The 15,463-nt window shown below is 44.7% G+C and overlaps 1 protein-coding gene across 1 annotated transcript in view; it reads right to left on the minus strand.

The window, feature by feature from the left end:
- LOC115144062 (protocadherin-15-like) overlaps positions 1-15,463 on the minus strand; it is a 190,049-nt gene that overhangs the window by 69,812 nt on the left and 104,774 nt on the right. Inside the window, exons 18-20 of the mRNA XM_065002441.1 lie at positions 12,443-12,571; positions 2,100-2,408; positions 658-876 (exon numbers count right to left, since the gene is read on the minus strand). Coding sequence (XP_064858513.1) covers positions 658-876; positions 2,100-2,408; positions 12,443-12,571 — 657 coding nt within the window. The remainder of the gene's footprint in view (positions 1-657; positions 877-2,099; positions 2,409-12,442; positions 12,572-15,463) is intronic.

The following is a 15,463-nucleotide window of genomic DNA, read 5'->3' on the forward strand; positions in this document are numbered from 1 at the left end:
CTATAACAAAATGTGGAAAAAGTCAAGGGCCGTGAATACTTTCTGAAGGCACTGTAGCAGCTAGAGCTAAGTAATTACACTAATGGACACTGACTGAGTAATACAGTCTCGTTTAATGTGTAAAACCACATCACAAGCCTGATCAGTGCCCACTCTTCTACTGGTCTAGGAGCGTCACGCAGAGGCCAACGGCGGGCTAATCTCCATACAGCTCGTGTCTGGTGCTTAATCGCCTGAATCATAATACATCAGATGGCCACGATACTGACAAAATAGAGCCCTCACAAACCTAATGATCATCCAGACATCAAATATCCCAGCACTGTACTACAATATCAATCTGTCAGTCTGTCTTTCATCGGGCAAGGAGAAATGAGAGGTAGCTGAGGAGCATCCATCTCTCTTTTACTTACTCCGTGGTGGTGAGAATGGCTAGTGGTTTTAGACCAGAGAGAGAGAAAGAGAGAGAGAGAGAGAGAGAGAGAGAGAGCAGAGCCATCTATTCATGAAAAATTTGATTCACAGGTCTTCTGCTACGCTTCTGCATTTTTCCTTTTGAATGATGAAGATGGCTTGTGAGTGATAAACAGCCCGGTGGCCTAGCTGATGGGTCCCTGCTATGGAGGCGGCAGAGGGAAGGTACAGTCGTTTCCTTACCGTTATCTTTACAGTGACAGTGGCCAGGCCTGGGGGCATGCTCCCTCCACTGTCCAGGGCTTCCACCACAAAGGTGTGGTCCGTGGCTGCCAGGGTCTCAAAGTCCAGCGTCTGCAGCACAGAGAGCTCTCCAGTCACTGGGTTGACAGCAAACAATTGCCTGGCCTCCGGGGTCCGTATACGGAAGGTGACGTTGGAGTCCAGGTCAGAGTCTTTGGCCTAGAGGAGAGGAGGTGAAGAGATGGAGGAGGAAGAAGTACTGCGGGTAAGAAACAGTTCAGTGTCCTGTATTAGTGGATCTCTGGTCTATGGGACTTGAAGTAACTTGTACTGTAGTTATAAATAGGTGTATGTAAGAAACAGTTTCCCTATTAGCTAAGAACACAACAGCCAGAAAATTACACAACGTTACAGCATGAATCTTAAGTCTATTATTCAATAGGCAATCATAAAAACAAAAGAATCGAGCAATTCTAGTTTCTGGCACTCGTCAGTCAAATCACAGTGACAAGCAGTAATAACTACTCAAATCCATTGTTAGGAGAGGCCTCTCTCCTGACAATGGATTCACCCCTGCGTCTGTGTGGGTTGTGCATGTCGGGTTTTCAAGTGGAGGTGTGTGTGTTCACGTGGAGTGTGTAGCGGGAAGAATAGCTGTGGGCCTACACACAGATAACCCCCCCTGACCATGCTAGTTCAGCCATTAGTGGCTCCACTAATCTGTCTACAATATCAGCCTATCAGCAGGCTCGGTGTGGCATGGGGAGCGACGGGAGGCCACGGTGATGAGAGGTTTGACACTGCTAGGGGATCAGTGCACTAGGACCAGACAGACACTGTCACTGTCACATAAAATCAACCAACCCAACCTGAAAATGTCCATGATTAGCCTCACACAGGGAGATGTGACTGGTCTCCTCAAAAAGGTATTCTCTGGGCTGACTAACAACAAATAACCACAATTCTAGATAGTCCAGACGATATACTCAACTTTTGGATCAAAGAAGAAGCATGTTCTTGGAAAATACAAATAACCACAATTCTAAAGTCAGGTTCTTGGAAAACAAGCAGGATTCCAATTTACATAATTTCACCTCAGAGAATAATGGGGGTAAAAAAAGTTCCTACTCCACTCAGCTCCTGTTTGACCTTTCCTGAGTGCACTTGACTGAATAGTGGGCCATGTAAAAATGTCCAAGTCTGAGGTTTTGATATCCTCTGTCAATATGCTCTAGGCTATCCATATGCCTCCTGACCTTGTGTGCTTTGATGTACCAGAGGATGCATTTGGACTGTGGAGCGTTTGAAGTAGTAAATACACTCCTGCCTTGTGGCTCCTGAGTGTCCATGGAGCATGCTGTACACTCTTGGACACACACGCACAGGCTGGCAATCACACACACGCACATACATCATGCACAAACACACACACACAAACTCACAGTAAGCTGCAGGATGACTGTCTTCTTAGGACTATTCTCCGGTAGATTGACCGTATAGGATGGTTGTGAGAACACCGGACTGTTATCATCCACATCCAGCACGGTCACCGACAGAGTCAGCGTGGTCCTCCTGGGGTCCTCCACCGCTCCGTCCTCCGCCTCCACAATGAGGTCATACTGACCCCTGACCTCTCGGTCCAGAGGCACGGCGGTGGAGATGGTGCCATTGGAGTTGACCCTGAAGAGGTCGGCGTGGTTGACTAGTCGGTAGCGCACCTGGCCATTAACCCCTGCGTCTGGATCTGTGGCCTGGGTGGATGGATGGGTGGGTGAGAGGGAAGGAGACAGGGGGTTAGACCCTCCATATCAAATCAAATCAAATGAAATGTTATTTGTCACAAGCGCCGAATACAACAACTGTAAGGTGTTCACCTTACAGTGAAATGCTTACTTACAAGCCCTTAACCAACAATAACGTTTTCGGGAAATACCCCCACCCCCCCACAAAAAGTAAGAGATAAGATTAACAAATAATTAAAGAGCAACAGTAAATAACAATAGCGGGGCTACATACAGGGGGTACCGGTCCAGAGTCAATGTGCGGGGGCACCGCTGTCGAGGTAATTGCGGTTATATGTACAAGTAGGTAGAGTTATTAAAGTGACTTTGCATAGATAATAACAGAGAGTAGCAGCAGCGTAGAAGGGTGGGGGGGGGGGGGGGGGGCAATGAAAGTAGTCCGGGTTGCCATTTGATTAGATGTTCTGGCTTGGCTTGGGGGGTAGAAGCTGTTTAGAAGCCTCTTGCACCTAGACGTTCCGGTACTGCTTGCCGTGCGGTAGCAGAGAGAACAGTCTATGACTGGGGTGGCTGAAGTCTTTTTAGGGCCTCTGACACCGCCTAGTATAGAGGTCCTGGATGGCAGGAAGCTTGGCCCCGGTGATGTACTGGGCCATATGCTCTACCCTCTGTAGTGCCTTGTAGTCGGAGGCCGAGCAGCTGCCATACCAGGCAGTGATGCAACCAGTCAGGATGCTCTCGATGGTGCAGCTGAAGAACCTTTTTGAGGATCTGAGGACCCATGAAAAATCTTTTCAGTCTCCTGAGGGGTAATAGGTTTTGTCGTGCCCTCTTCACGACTGTCTTGGTGTGCTTGGACCATGTTAGTTTGTTGGTGATGTGGACCCCTACTGGCAGGCATCATGCATACATTAATATGGAGGAACTCTCACGCACACATGCAGACATATACACAACACACACAAGCACGCAGGTAAGTGCACACCCCCCCTTCACACACACACACATACAAACAAACACACACAGATGCACACACACAGATGCACACACGCACAAGATGAGACACCTCTTTCAACAGCAGGGAGAGAGCAGTACACAGATCACAAGCAGACAGCCTTACACAGGTACACAGTGTTACAGTTGAACCGTCTCTTCAAACAGCCTGTTGTGTCCTCTCTGTAATGCAAATGGAGGATTTTTTTGTGCCGCAAGTTAAGCAGTTCTGTCTGTATATGGTAGGGATTGTATTGTATCCATACAGCATTAATCCTACCATTTCACTCTGGATTTATTTGAGATTGTGAAGACAGTGGTTTTCCAATGCACTCTAATGAGCTAATGGAACATATCGCTCATGGTGAAACTGTGTTGTGTGTTTAGAATTGTACTATGCTGTTCCATTGTAGTATATCCTGCATCTACAGTGGGGAGAACAAGTATTTGATACACTGCCGATTTTGCGGGTTTTCCTACTTACAAAGCATGTAGAGGTCTGTCATTTTTATCATATGTACACTTCAACTGTGAGACATGGAATCTAAAACAAAAATCCAGAAAATCACATTGTAAGATTTTTAAGTAATTAATTTGCATTTTATTGTATGACATAAGTATTTGATACATCAGAAAAGCAGAACGTAATATTTGGTACCGAAACCTTTGTTTGCAATTACAGAGATCATATGTTTCCTGTAGTTCTTAACCAGGTTTGCACACACTGCAGCAGGGATTTTGGCCCACTCCTCCATACAGACCTTCTCCAGATCCTTCAGGTTTCGGGGCTGTCACTGGGCAATACGGACTTTCAGCTCCCTCCAAAGATTTTCTATTGGGTTCAGGTCTGAAGACTGGCTAGGCCACTCCAGGACCTTGAGATGCTTCTTACGGAGCCACTCCTTAGTTGCCCTGGCTGTGTGTTTCGTGGTCGTTGTCATGCTGGAAAGACCCAGCCACGACCCATCTTCAATGCTCTTACTGAGGGAAGGAGGTTGTTGGCCAAGATCTCGCTAATCATGGCCCCATCCATCCTCCCCTCAATACGGTGCAGTCGTTCTGTCCCCTTTGCAGAAAAGCATCCCCAAAGAATGATGTTTCCACCACCATGCTTCACAGTTGGGATGGTGTTCTTGGGTGTTCTCATCCTTCTTCTTCCTCCAAACACGGCGAATGGAGTTTAGACCAAAAAGCTCTATTTTTGTCTCATCAGACCACATGACCTTCTCCCATTCCTCCTCTGGATCATCCAGATGGTCATTGGCAAACTTCAGACGGGCCTGGACATGCGCTGGCTTGAGCAGGGGGACCTTGCGTGCGCTGCAGGATTTTAATCCATGACGGCGTAGTGTGTTACTAATGGTTTTCTTTGAGACTGTTGACTGACTCCCAGCTCTCTTCAGGTCATTGACCAGGTCCTGCCATGTAGTTCTGGGCTGATCCCTCACCTTCCTCATGATCATTGATGCCGCACAAGGTGAGATCTTGCATGGAGCCCCAGACCGAGGGTGATTGACCGTCATCTTGAACTTCTTCCATTTTCTAATAATTGCGCAAACTGTTGTTGCCTTCTCACCAAGCTGCTTTCCTATTGTCCTGTAGCCCATCCCAGTCTTGTGCAGGTCTACAATTTTACCCATGATATTCTTACACAGCTCGCTGGTCTTGGCCATTGTGGAGAGGTTGGAGTCTGTTTGATTGAGTGTGTGGACAGGTGTCTTTTATACAGGTAACGAGTTCAAACAGGTGCAGTTAATATAGGTAATGAGTGGAGAACAGGAGGGCTTCTTAACCTCTTCAGCCTATGGGGGCGCTATGTCATTATTGTTTTTTTTTCTTACCCAAACGTGATGAACAAAACGGAGCGATTAGTCGACACAAATAATATTTTTTGTGGAACATCTGCTATCTAACTGAGAGTCTCCTCATTGAAAACATCTGAAGTTCTTCAAAGGTAAATGATTTTATTTGAATCCTTTTCTGGTTTTTGTGAAAATGTTGCATGCTGAAAGACAGGCATAATCCTATGCTAGGCTATCAATACTGTTACACAAATGCTTGTTTAGCTATGGTTCAAAAGCATATTTTGAAAATCTGAGATGACAGTGTTGTTAACAAAAGGCTAAGCTTGAGAGCAAATAGATTAATTTCATTTCATTTGCGATTTTCATGAATAGTTAACGTTGTGTTATGCTAATGAGCTTGCAGATAGATTTACACAATCCTGGATACAGGTTTTTTTCGTAGCTAAACGTGACGCAGAAAACGGAGCGATTTGCCCTAAACAAATAATCTTTCAGGAAAAACTGAACATTTGCTATCTGAGAGTCTCCTCATTGAAAACATCTGAAGTTCTTCAAAGGTAAATGATTTTATTTGAATGCTTTTCTGGTTTTTGTGAAAATGTTGCCTGCTGAATGCTAACGCTAAATGCTACGCTAGCTATCAATACTGTTACACAAATGCTTGTTTTGCAATGGTTGAGAAGCATATTTTGAAAATCTGAGATGACAGTGTTGTTAACAAAAGGCTAAGCTTGAGAGCAAATAGATTAATGTAATTTCATTTGCGATTTTCATGAATAGTTAACATTGCGTTATGGTAATGAGCTTGAGGCTGTAGTCACGATACCGGATCCGGGATGGCTCGACGCAAGAAGTTAAAGAAGAACTAACAGGTCTGTGAGAGCCGGAATTCTTACTGGTTGGTAGGTGATCAAATACTTATGTCATGCAATAAAATGCTAATTAATTACCTAAAAATCATACAATGTGATTTTCCGTCTCTCACAGTTGAAGTGTACCTATGATAAAAATGACAGACCTCTACATGCTTTGTAAGTTGGAAAACCTGCAAAATAGGCAGTGTATCAAATACTTGTTCACCCCACTGTATGTTCTGTTACTGTAGTATAGGCCTACACTGAACGTATCTCTGCATTTGTTGCTAGAAGTGCATCATTATCCAGGTCCTGTGCTCTGCTCTACCCTGATAGCTCTCTTATCTGGCTCTGATCACAGAGGTTCCCTGCATTAATCATCAAGGTGGTAATAGGGAGGCTGACTCTGTACCCATTGACTCCAGATGACATGAGAAGCCAGGATCACACAGAATTATCATATCATCCCTCTCATGACTTTGTAGGAACACGACTCCGTGATCCCATTGAACAAAGGAAGAGAGTAACTTAACATCTCACCTCCGGATTGGAAGCTAAAAGTAATTGAAAAATGGAAAGAAATTTGATGTTGAAAAAGTCATTTATTCTACTAAAAGGCAAGTGATAATTGACTTTGGAGAAAGGTGTCACACCCTGGTCTGTTTCACCTGTCTTTGTGCTTGTTTCCACCCCCCTCCAGGTGTCACCCATCTTCCTATTATCCCCTGAGTATTTATACCTGCGTTCTCTGTTTTTTTGTTGTCAGTTCATCTTGTCAGGTCTTACCAGCATTCTTTCCCGCCTTCCTGTTTCTCTAGTTCTGTTTCCTAGTTTTTCCCGATTCTGACCATTCTGCCTTCCCTGACCCTGAGTGCCGTCCTGTACCTGTCTGACTCTGACCTGATTACAAACCTCTGCCTGCCCTCGACCTGCCCTTTGCCTGCCCCGTGTTTCTAATAAATGATCTGAGAACTGTACTATCCGCCTCCCGTGTCTGCATCTGGGTCATATCATTATTGTGATAAAAGGGAGAGTGGACACAAAATGTTTATTTTCAGAGACATTGTTGGAGTCGTACAGAACATTTATTTTCCACCAGAGAATGAAATACATTGAGGAAATGTAAATGAATCAATCTTGGTGGTAATACTGAGACAGGATCAGTTTGTAATTTTCATAAAAATAAAAATGGAGATTGCCTTAACTCAAAGCATATTGCAATGCGGTGCAAAAAATGGAAAACAATACGGAAATGCTGCCCCTGCTGTTGTTGTGTACGGAACACAACATCCTGCAGGAGATCAGTAAGATACCATGAGAATAATAAGGAACATGTTGACTCGACTGAAGTCTGAAAACCCAATCGTCAAGCCAAAATAATGAAGATAACTCTCCAGTCAGTGATGGCATGAGTTCAATACATTTCTATCAGCTGCTAAAGCAACCAGGACCTGGTTATGGAAGCATTCACCTTCTCAGCAATGGTCGACGTTGGGCATAAATGCTAAATAACGGCTTTTACCTGTAACTTATCAATGCACCATCATACCAGTTAATTTAAAGCATGTTTAAAAAAAATGGATAATGGATCAATAAGATATTTGGCCACAGAAGTGCCATTTCTTACCGATCTCCACAGCTTCCGTCCAAAAACAAATCCTGCGAAATGACGTCAACACTACAAGTGGCTAACTTAGGTAACGAACCAGAATGTCACATCGATGACGCACCAAATGCACACCACAATAAATTGAGAAAGAGGAGTTGGACCATTTTTCGTGCCCAAAGTCGACCTTTAAAAGTTAATGATTTGATCACCCTGCTACAGGATAACTTTTCTGCAATGCAGGAAATAAAATAAAAATAGTCCATTTCAAATTTCAGACTTGATTTTTCCTTACGAACATTTCCAATACTTACAGTTGAAGTCGGAAGTTTACATACACTTAGGTTGGAGTCATTAAAACTCGTTTTTCAACCACTCCACAAATGTCAACGTTTTTTCTCCACATCCTGTCTGAATGACGTGCCCAAAGTAAACAGCCTGTAGACTACGGTTTGCAACTGCACATGGGGACAAAGATCGTACTTTTTGGAGAAATGTTCTCTGGTCTGATGAAACAAAAATAGAACTGTTTGGCCATAATGACCATCGTTATGTTTGAGGAAAAAGGGGAGGCTTGCAAGCCGAAGAACACCATCCCAACCGTGAAGCACGGGGGTGGCAGGAGGGACTGGTGCACTTCACAAAATAGATTGTATCATGACGAAGAAAAATTATGTGGATATATTGAAGCAACATCTCAAGACATCAGTCAGGAAGTTAAAGCTTGGTCGCAAATGGGTCTTCCAAATTAACAATGACCCCAAGCATACTCCCAAAGTTGACAAAATTCACCCAACGTATTGTGGGAAGCTTGTGGAAAGCTACCCAAAATGTTTGACCCAAGTTAAACAATTTAAAGGCAATGCTACCAAATACGAATTGAGTTTAGGTAAACTTTTGACCCACTGAGAATGTGATGAAAAAAATAAAAGCTGAAATAAATCTCTACTATTATCCTGACATTTCACATTCTTAAAATAAAAGTGGTGATACTAACTGACCTAAGACAAGGACTTTTTACTAGGACTAAATGTCAGGAATTGTGAAAAACTGAGTTTAAATGTATTTTGTATGCAAACTTCTGACTTCAACTGTAATAATCCACATAATAATTAACATTTTATGTTCCTGCAGGATTCTTTTCCAGCTGCAGCAAACTGGCTCAAATTAAGATTCTACATCGGTGAAACCTGTATCTATGCCCTCCGACGAACCATCAAACAGGCAAAGCGTCAATACAGGACTAAGATTGAATCGTACTACAATGGCACCAGCGTTCGTCGGATGTAGCAGGGCTTACAAACTATTACAAACTGCAAAGGGAAGCACAGCTGAGAGCTGCCCAGTGACACAAGCCTACCAGACGAGCTAAATTACTTCTATGCTCACTTCGAGGCAAGCAACACCGAAACATGCATGAGAGCATCAGCTGTACCGGACGACTGTGTGATCACGCTCTCCGCAGCCGATGTGAGTAAGACCTTTAAACAGGTCAACATTCACAAGGCCGCAGGGCCAGACGGATTACCAGGACGTGTACTGAGCATGCACTGACCAACTGGCAAGTGTCTTCACTGACATTTTCAAACTCTCCCTGTCGGAGTCTGTAATACCAACATGTTTCAAGCAGACCACCATAGTCCCTGTGCCCAGGATTACTAAGGTAACCCGCCTAAATGACTACCGACCCGTAGCACTCACGTCTGTAGTGCCCTCAAAGCTCATCACTAAGCTAAGGACCCTGGGATTAAACACCTCCCTCTGCAACTCGATCCTGGACTTCCTAACGGGCCACCCCCAGATGGTAAGGGTAAATAACAACACATTTGCCATGCTGATCCTCAACACGGGGGCCCCTCAGGGGTGCATGCTCAGTCCCTCCTGTACTCCCTGTTCCCTCATGACTGCACGTCCGGGCACGACTCCAACACCATCATTAAGATTTCCGATGACAACAGTGGTAGGCCTGATCACCGACAACAACGAGACAGCCTATAGGGAGGAAGTCAGAAACCTGTCCATGTGGCCCCAGGACATCTACCTCTCTCAACGTGATCAAGAAAAAGGAGATGATTGTGGACTACAAGAAAAGAAAGACTGAGCAACATTCTCTGAGACAGGGCTGTAGTGGAGCAGGTTGAGAACTTCAAGTTCCTTAGTTTGTTAGTGATGTGGACACCAACATGGTCCAAGCACACCAAGACAGTTGTGAAGAGGGCACGACAAAACCTACTCCCCTTCAAGAGACTGAAAGTATTTGGCATGGGTCCTCAGATCCTTAAAAGGTTCTAAAGCTGCACCATCGAGAGCATGGTTGCATCACTGCCTGGTAGGGCAAATGCTCGGCCTCCGACCGCAAGGCACTACAGAGGGTAATGTGTACGGCCCAGTACATCACTGGGGCCAAGCTTCCTGCCATCCAGGCACTCTATACCAGGTGGAGTCAGAGGCAAGGCCCTAAAAATGGTCAATGACTCCAGCCACCCTAGTCATAGACTGTTCTCTCTGCTACCGCATGGCAAGTGGTACCGGAGCACCAAGTCTAAGTCCAAGAGGCTTCTAAAGAGTTTCTACCCCCCAAGCCATAAGACTCCTGAACATTTAATCAAATGGCTAGCCAGACTATTTGCATTGCCCTCCCCCCTCTCTTTTACACTGCTGCTATTCTCTGTTTATTATCTATGCATAGTCACTTTAACGCTACCTACATGTACATATTACCTCGACTAACCGTGGTCCCCGCACATTGACTCTGTACCGGTACACCTTGTATATAGCCTCGCTATTGTTATTTTACTGCTGCTCTTTAATTATTTGTTACTTTTATTTATTTATTTTTTTCTTTTTTGTTGTTGTAGGTATTTAAAAAAAACTGCATTGTTGGTTAAGGGCTTGTAAGTAAGCATTTCACTGTAAGTTGTGTTGTGTTCCGCACCTGTGACAAATACAATTCGGTTTGATTTGATTTGCAGAGACTCTGAGCTATGTCTTACACCGTTCATCACACCAGAGTCCAACTGGTAAACACTACAATATGGGGATAGTTTCATTATCTAGTGAGGAAGAGAGGGCATGCTGAGCCAGAAAGAGTACAGTGATTTCTGCTTCACTTGTCTGTGAAGCTCTCTCTCTCTTTCGTTAAGTGAAAACAGTAATGTGTCTTGATGGCTTGATAAGCAGAGCAAAAGGCCTCTCAGGAGCACAACACTGAATGTGCCAAGTCAACTCATTTGTCTTGCAGACAGTACCTTGGATCACATGGATCAACTTTACTAATATTATTATTATTATTGTTGACAGGACATGGACATAAATCAGAAATGTTGCATAAATAACACCATAACACACATGGCGGTAACCCACCACCTCTACTAATATCCATTTCAGACAGGAAACGCCACATGTATTCGTTTAACCATTTGTTAGTCTTGGCTCCGTCGTGGTGGCTGGCTGCCAGAGCATACACAATAATTACAAGCAGAGTCCAAACAGGTGGAGGCCGGGGTGGGAAAACAGAAAACAGACTGGCATGGCGAGTCGCGCATGTTACAACAATAGCGTGCCACCGAGAACGCCAGCGCACAGCGTGCCACCGAGACCGCCAGCGCACAGCGTGCGCGTGGCAGCCCTCAGAGAATGTGGAAGCAGAAACCTGGTCCACTAAATAGACTGCCACATCGGGGTATGATGAATCTAACTGGTGCAATATCAGCCGATGCAAACACTCGGGCTTCCTGTATGAACCTGCTGTGCTCGATGCGTTCCCAGATTGGGGAAGAACTTGTATTCAACAGATGGATTAGCGTTTAGTGTTCCATAAAGGCTTACTCGTTTCGATGCACATATTGTTGCAAATCCCACTTGGCTGATCATATACTGAGACAGTATGGGTGAAGTGCTGATCACACATACACACCAGAGTGTGTGCATCGATCATCAATTATTCCCAGCAGTCAATGCAGCTCCAGCCACTTTCCCTCCAACTCTTCACCCAGGTAAACATTCATCTTATGATCCACAACACAGCAGTGCGCAGTACTGCGCCGCGCAACACCACACAAAGTCGCACGACTCCCTCCAAAGATGTCTGCCTGCATTATCCTCCGCTTATTCCACTAACAATCCCCGGCCCTATTAAACTACACCACTAATTACAACTCCTCGCAGCTTAACAGAGCCTAACAAAGCTACTCATTATAGAATGTCCCTGAAGGTGACAAATGATTTAAATTACATTTATTAAATTGGAAAATGATTAACAGCGGAGCGGGCAGGGAGCTCGCGGGGGGCCATCAGCCGCCTGGGCCCGCTCTGCTCTGGGCCTCCTGGCAGCTGGGCACACATGCTGGGGGGGATCGTCAGGCCGAGCATAGAGTGGGGCCATTGGCACTCGGCCATCACCTCCCTGCGGGCCTCTGATTACAATTAGCCAAATGGGACAGGGAGAGTCAGCGGGAGAGAGCCACCAGAGCCACAAAGGAACAGTAGGGTGTACTGCTGCAGGTCAGGTACAGATAAGTTCAATCGCATGGGACAGACTATTTCAATGTCAAAGGCCCCATGGACAGTATGCCTGCTTATACAAGCTGCAATTTACATGTTGATAGATTCAGTGCAACAGAAACATTACTCTACAGGGCAAGCCAGCAACAGTACACTGACTTATTCATCAGACAGATCTTAACATGAGTGCATTATACAAGGGGCTATGTATGAGCCAGCAATGTGGACGATACAGTAAATGCCACACAGTAAACAGTGTGGCATACATAAACGCAGACTTACCTTTACTTGGCCCACAAAAGAGTTGGCCTCCTCCTCTGTAACTGTTACGTTTTGGGGCACGAGTGGATCGAAGACGGGGTCATTGTCGTTGACATCAGTGACCACAACATTCACAGTAGCTGTGGAGGTCTGGAAGCGCAGGATAAAAACAACACAGTTATTGATCTCTGCTTCGAACAAAGCCTCTGGCAAGAGCAAATCAGCAGGAGTTCTTTCTCTGAAACAGTAGCTTAAAAGCACCGCAGACTTCTCCGTATGTCATGCCTGACCCAATCAGCATGTGCGTGAATACATTCTATGTCATTCTTAAACTCTCTAATCAAATAATACATTTGGTTTCATTATTCAGGGCCTGGGTGGGTTTTCATCAACAAATCCACTTGTTTCCTGATTAACTGCTATAGCTCTTGCAATAACGCTGATGTATTTGCATTCGCCATCGTGTGATGAATGACAAATCTCCTCAGCTTTAGGTGAATTAGCATTTTTGTGTTTGATATGACAACGAGATGCTCCCAAACCCAACACATTTAGTTGTAGGTTCTTTCAGACGGTGCATCTTGTCGAAATTATCACTTGATTAACAAGACTACTGAGCCGTGTAGATATAGCACATTAAATCTCTTCAGAAACCAGGATATATCATGACACAGGGACGGCAATCGCAGTACCCGGCTCCGGATAATCTTGAGCTGGCTACGAGAGCATCCTGTGACCATAGCGACTTGCAGTCTATTATAGAAAATAAAACATGGAGTTCAAGGCTTTTATAAAACTGAATTAATCAAATCAATGCCCCTTTGACTTCTAGCTACACGTTTTCCCCCGATAGAAGAACAGAATCCAGGAAGCTCATCCAGGTCAACAGGTGCAGGTAATCACATTCAATTTTTTTGTCATTTAGCAGACACTCTTATCCAGAGCAATTTACAGTTAGCGCATCCATCTTAAGATAGCTAGGTGGGACAACCACATATCACAGTCATAGGAAGTACATTTTTCCTCAATAAAAGTAGCTATCAGCAAAGTCTGTCCTAGTAAGAAAAGACAAGTGCGAGTGTTAGTGCAAAGAAGGCAAGTTAATTAATCAAGGTACTCCATCACACTACTTAAAGTGGAACTGACATATTTAGTACCATCAAATCTTATTCAAATATGCTCATATAATGTACAACCTAGGGAAGAATAAGACAACATTTTTCATTGTGTGAGAAGCGAGCACATAGAATGTCATGTTTTCATACATTTCATAGAACGTTTGGAAATGACGTAGAGTCAGGAATTGGTGAGCTTTCTAATAGTAATATTAATGGGAAAGCAGCCATGCGCGTCGGGCCATTCATAGAAATGCAGTAAATAAAAACAAATACAAACTTGTCGGTCTTGTCCTGGGCCAGAATCTACACAGACCGGTGTGCCATAACCAATCACTGCTAGATTAGGCAAATAAGCCATGCCAACAGCACTTTGATGTTGCACTCCACTGGACAGGCAGCGGAACAGCGCAACATCTCTCCTTCAGTTGCCTATCCAGAACAACAACAACGTTAGCCTGAACCATACGAGTTCAAATCTAGCACGGAGGACAGTAAAACTTCTCATATGGGGAATAGTAGCCTGCTCGGCCTCCTGCAGTGCCCCCCAGCCCAATAACAACATGACATCCTGCCAGCTAGCTACAAGGCTCTGCTACAAGGCTCTGTGTCATTTTAGGTTCTTTGGCTATCAAGTCATATAGCTAGCTTGCTAAATAAGTAGACCATACATAATAGATAAGGTATAGCCTTAACCACATCGCTACTGCATCGCTAGATCGATTGTGTTGAGGCTCCCAATCACTGCCCTTTTTGTCCAAAGTTTTGGTTGGACCTTGTGTGCAATTGAACAATAAAGTGATCTGAAATGTAACTTAAAAAAAAAAAAATGAAACCTCTTATGAAATTGGTTTTAAAGCACAAACTGCAAACGTGATATTTTAGACCAACATACTGATGATCTGTTTAGTTAAACGGTGTCAGATCCACTTTAAGCCTGCTTTCTATAGAGGTGTGGTATTTAAAAGCCAACATTTCAGTGTGGAAAGTTAATCTGTACATAACCCATCACCGTGACTTCTCTTCAATTTAAAGTGATCCTGAACCATTACCAGACCGTGGGAGGAAGGAAGAGTGATCACTGCCGGTCATCTAACATCTCAGCCCTTAAAGGTTTCATCCGTGGTCTGTGACGCTACAGACTCAGCCCTTAAAGGTTTCATCCGTGGTCTGTGATGCTACAGACTCATCCGTGGTCTGTGACGCTACAGACTCATCCGTGGTCTGTGACGCTACAGACTCAGCCCTTAAAGGTTTCATCCGTGGTCTGTGACGCTACAGACTCAGCCCTTAAAGGTTTCATCCGTGGTCTGTGACGCTACAGACTCAGCCTTTAAAGGTTTCATCCGTGGTCTGTGACGCTACAGACTCAGCCCTTAAAGGTTTCATCCGTGGTCTGTGACGCTACAGACTCAGCCCTTACAGGTTTCATCCGTGGTCTGTGACGCTACAGACTCAGCCCTTAAAGGTTTCATCCGTGGTCTGTGACGCTACAGACTCAGCCTTTAAAGGTTTCATCCGTGGTCTGTGACGCTACAGACTCAGCCCTTAAAGGTTTCATCCGTGGTCTGTGACGCTACAGACTCAGCCCTTAAAGGTTTCATCCGTGGTCTGTGACGCTACAGACTCAGCCCTTACAGGTTTCATCCGTGGTCTGTGACGCTACAGACTCAGCCCTTAAAGGTTTCATCCGTGGTCTGTGACGCTACAGACTCAGCCCTTAAAGGTTTCATCCGTGGTCTGTGACGCTACAGACTGACTGGGTGTGTTCTTACTGACGGACTGTTTCACAAATATGATGGATTCTCCAATTAGCTCGTTTTTAGGCTGGCGGTATCAGAGCAGAACATTTAATAAGGCTCTGGGCCATCATGTTGATGCTGATTAATGAGGTCTGTGATGGATCACAAAGACCAAAGCCCCCAAT

Source organism: Oncorhynchus nerka, linkage group LG16 (genome assembly GCF_034236695.1).
Source record: "Oncorhynchus nerka isolate Pitt River linkage group LG16, Oner_Uvic_2.0, whole genome shotgun sequence".
Taxonomy (NCBI): domain Eukaryota; kingdom Metazoa; phylum Chordata; class Actinopteri; order Salmoniformes; family Salmonidae; genus Oncorhynchus; species Oncorhynchus nerka.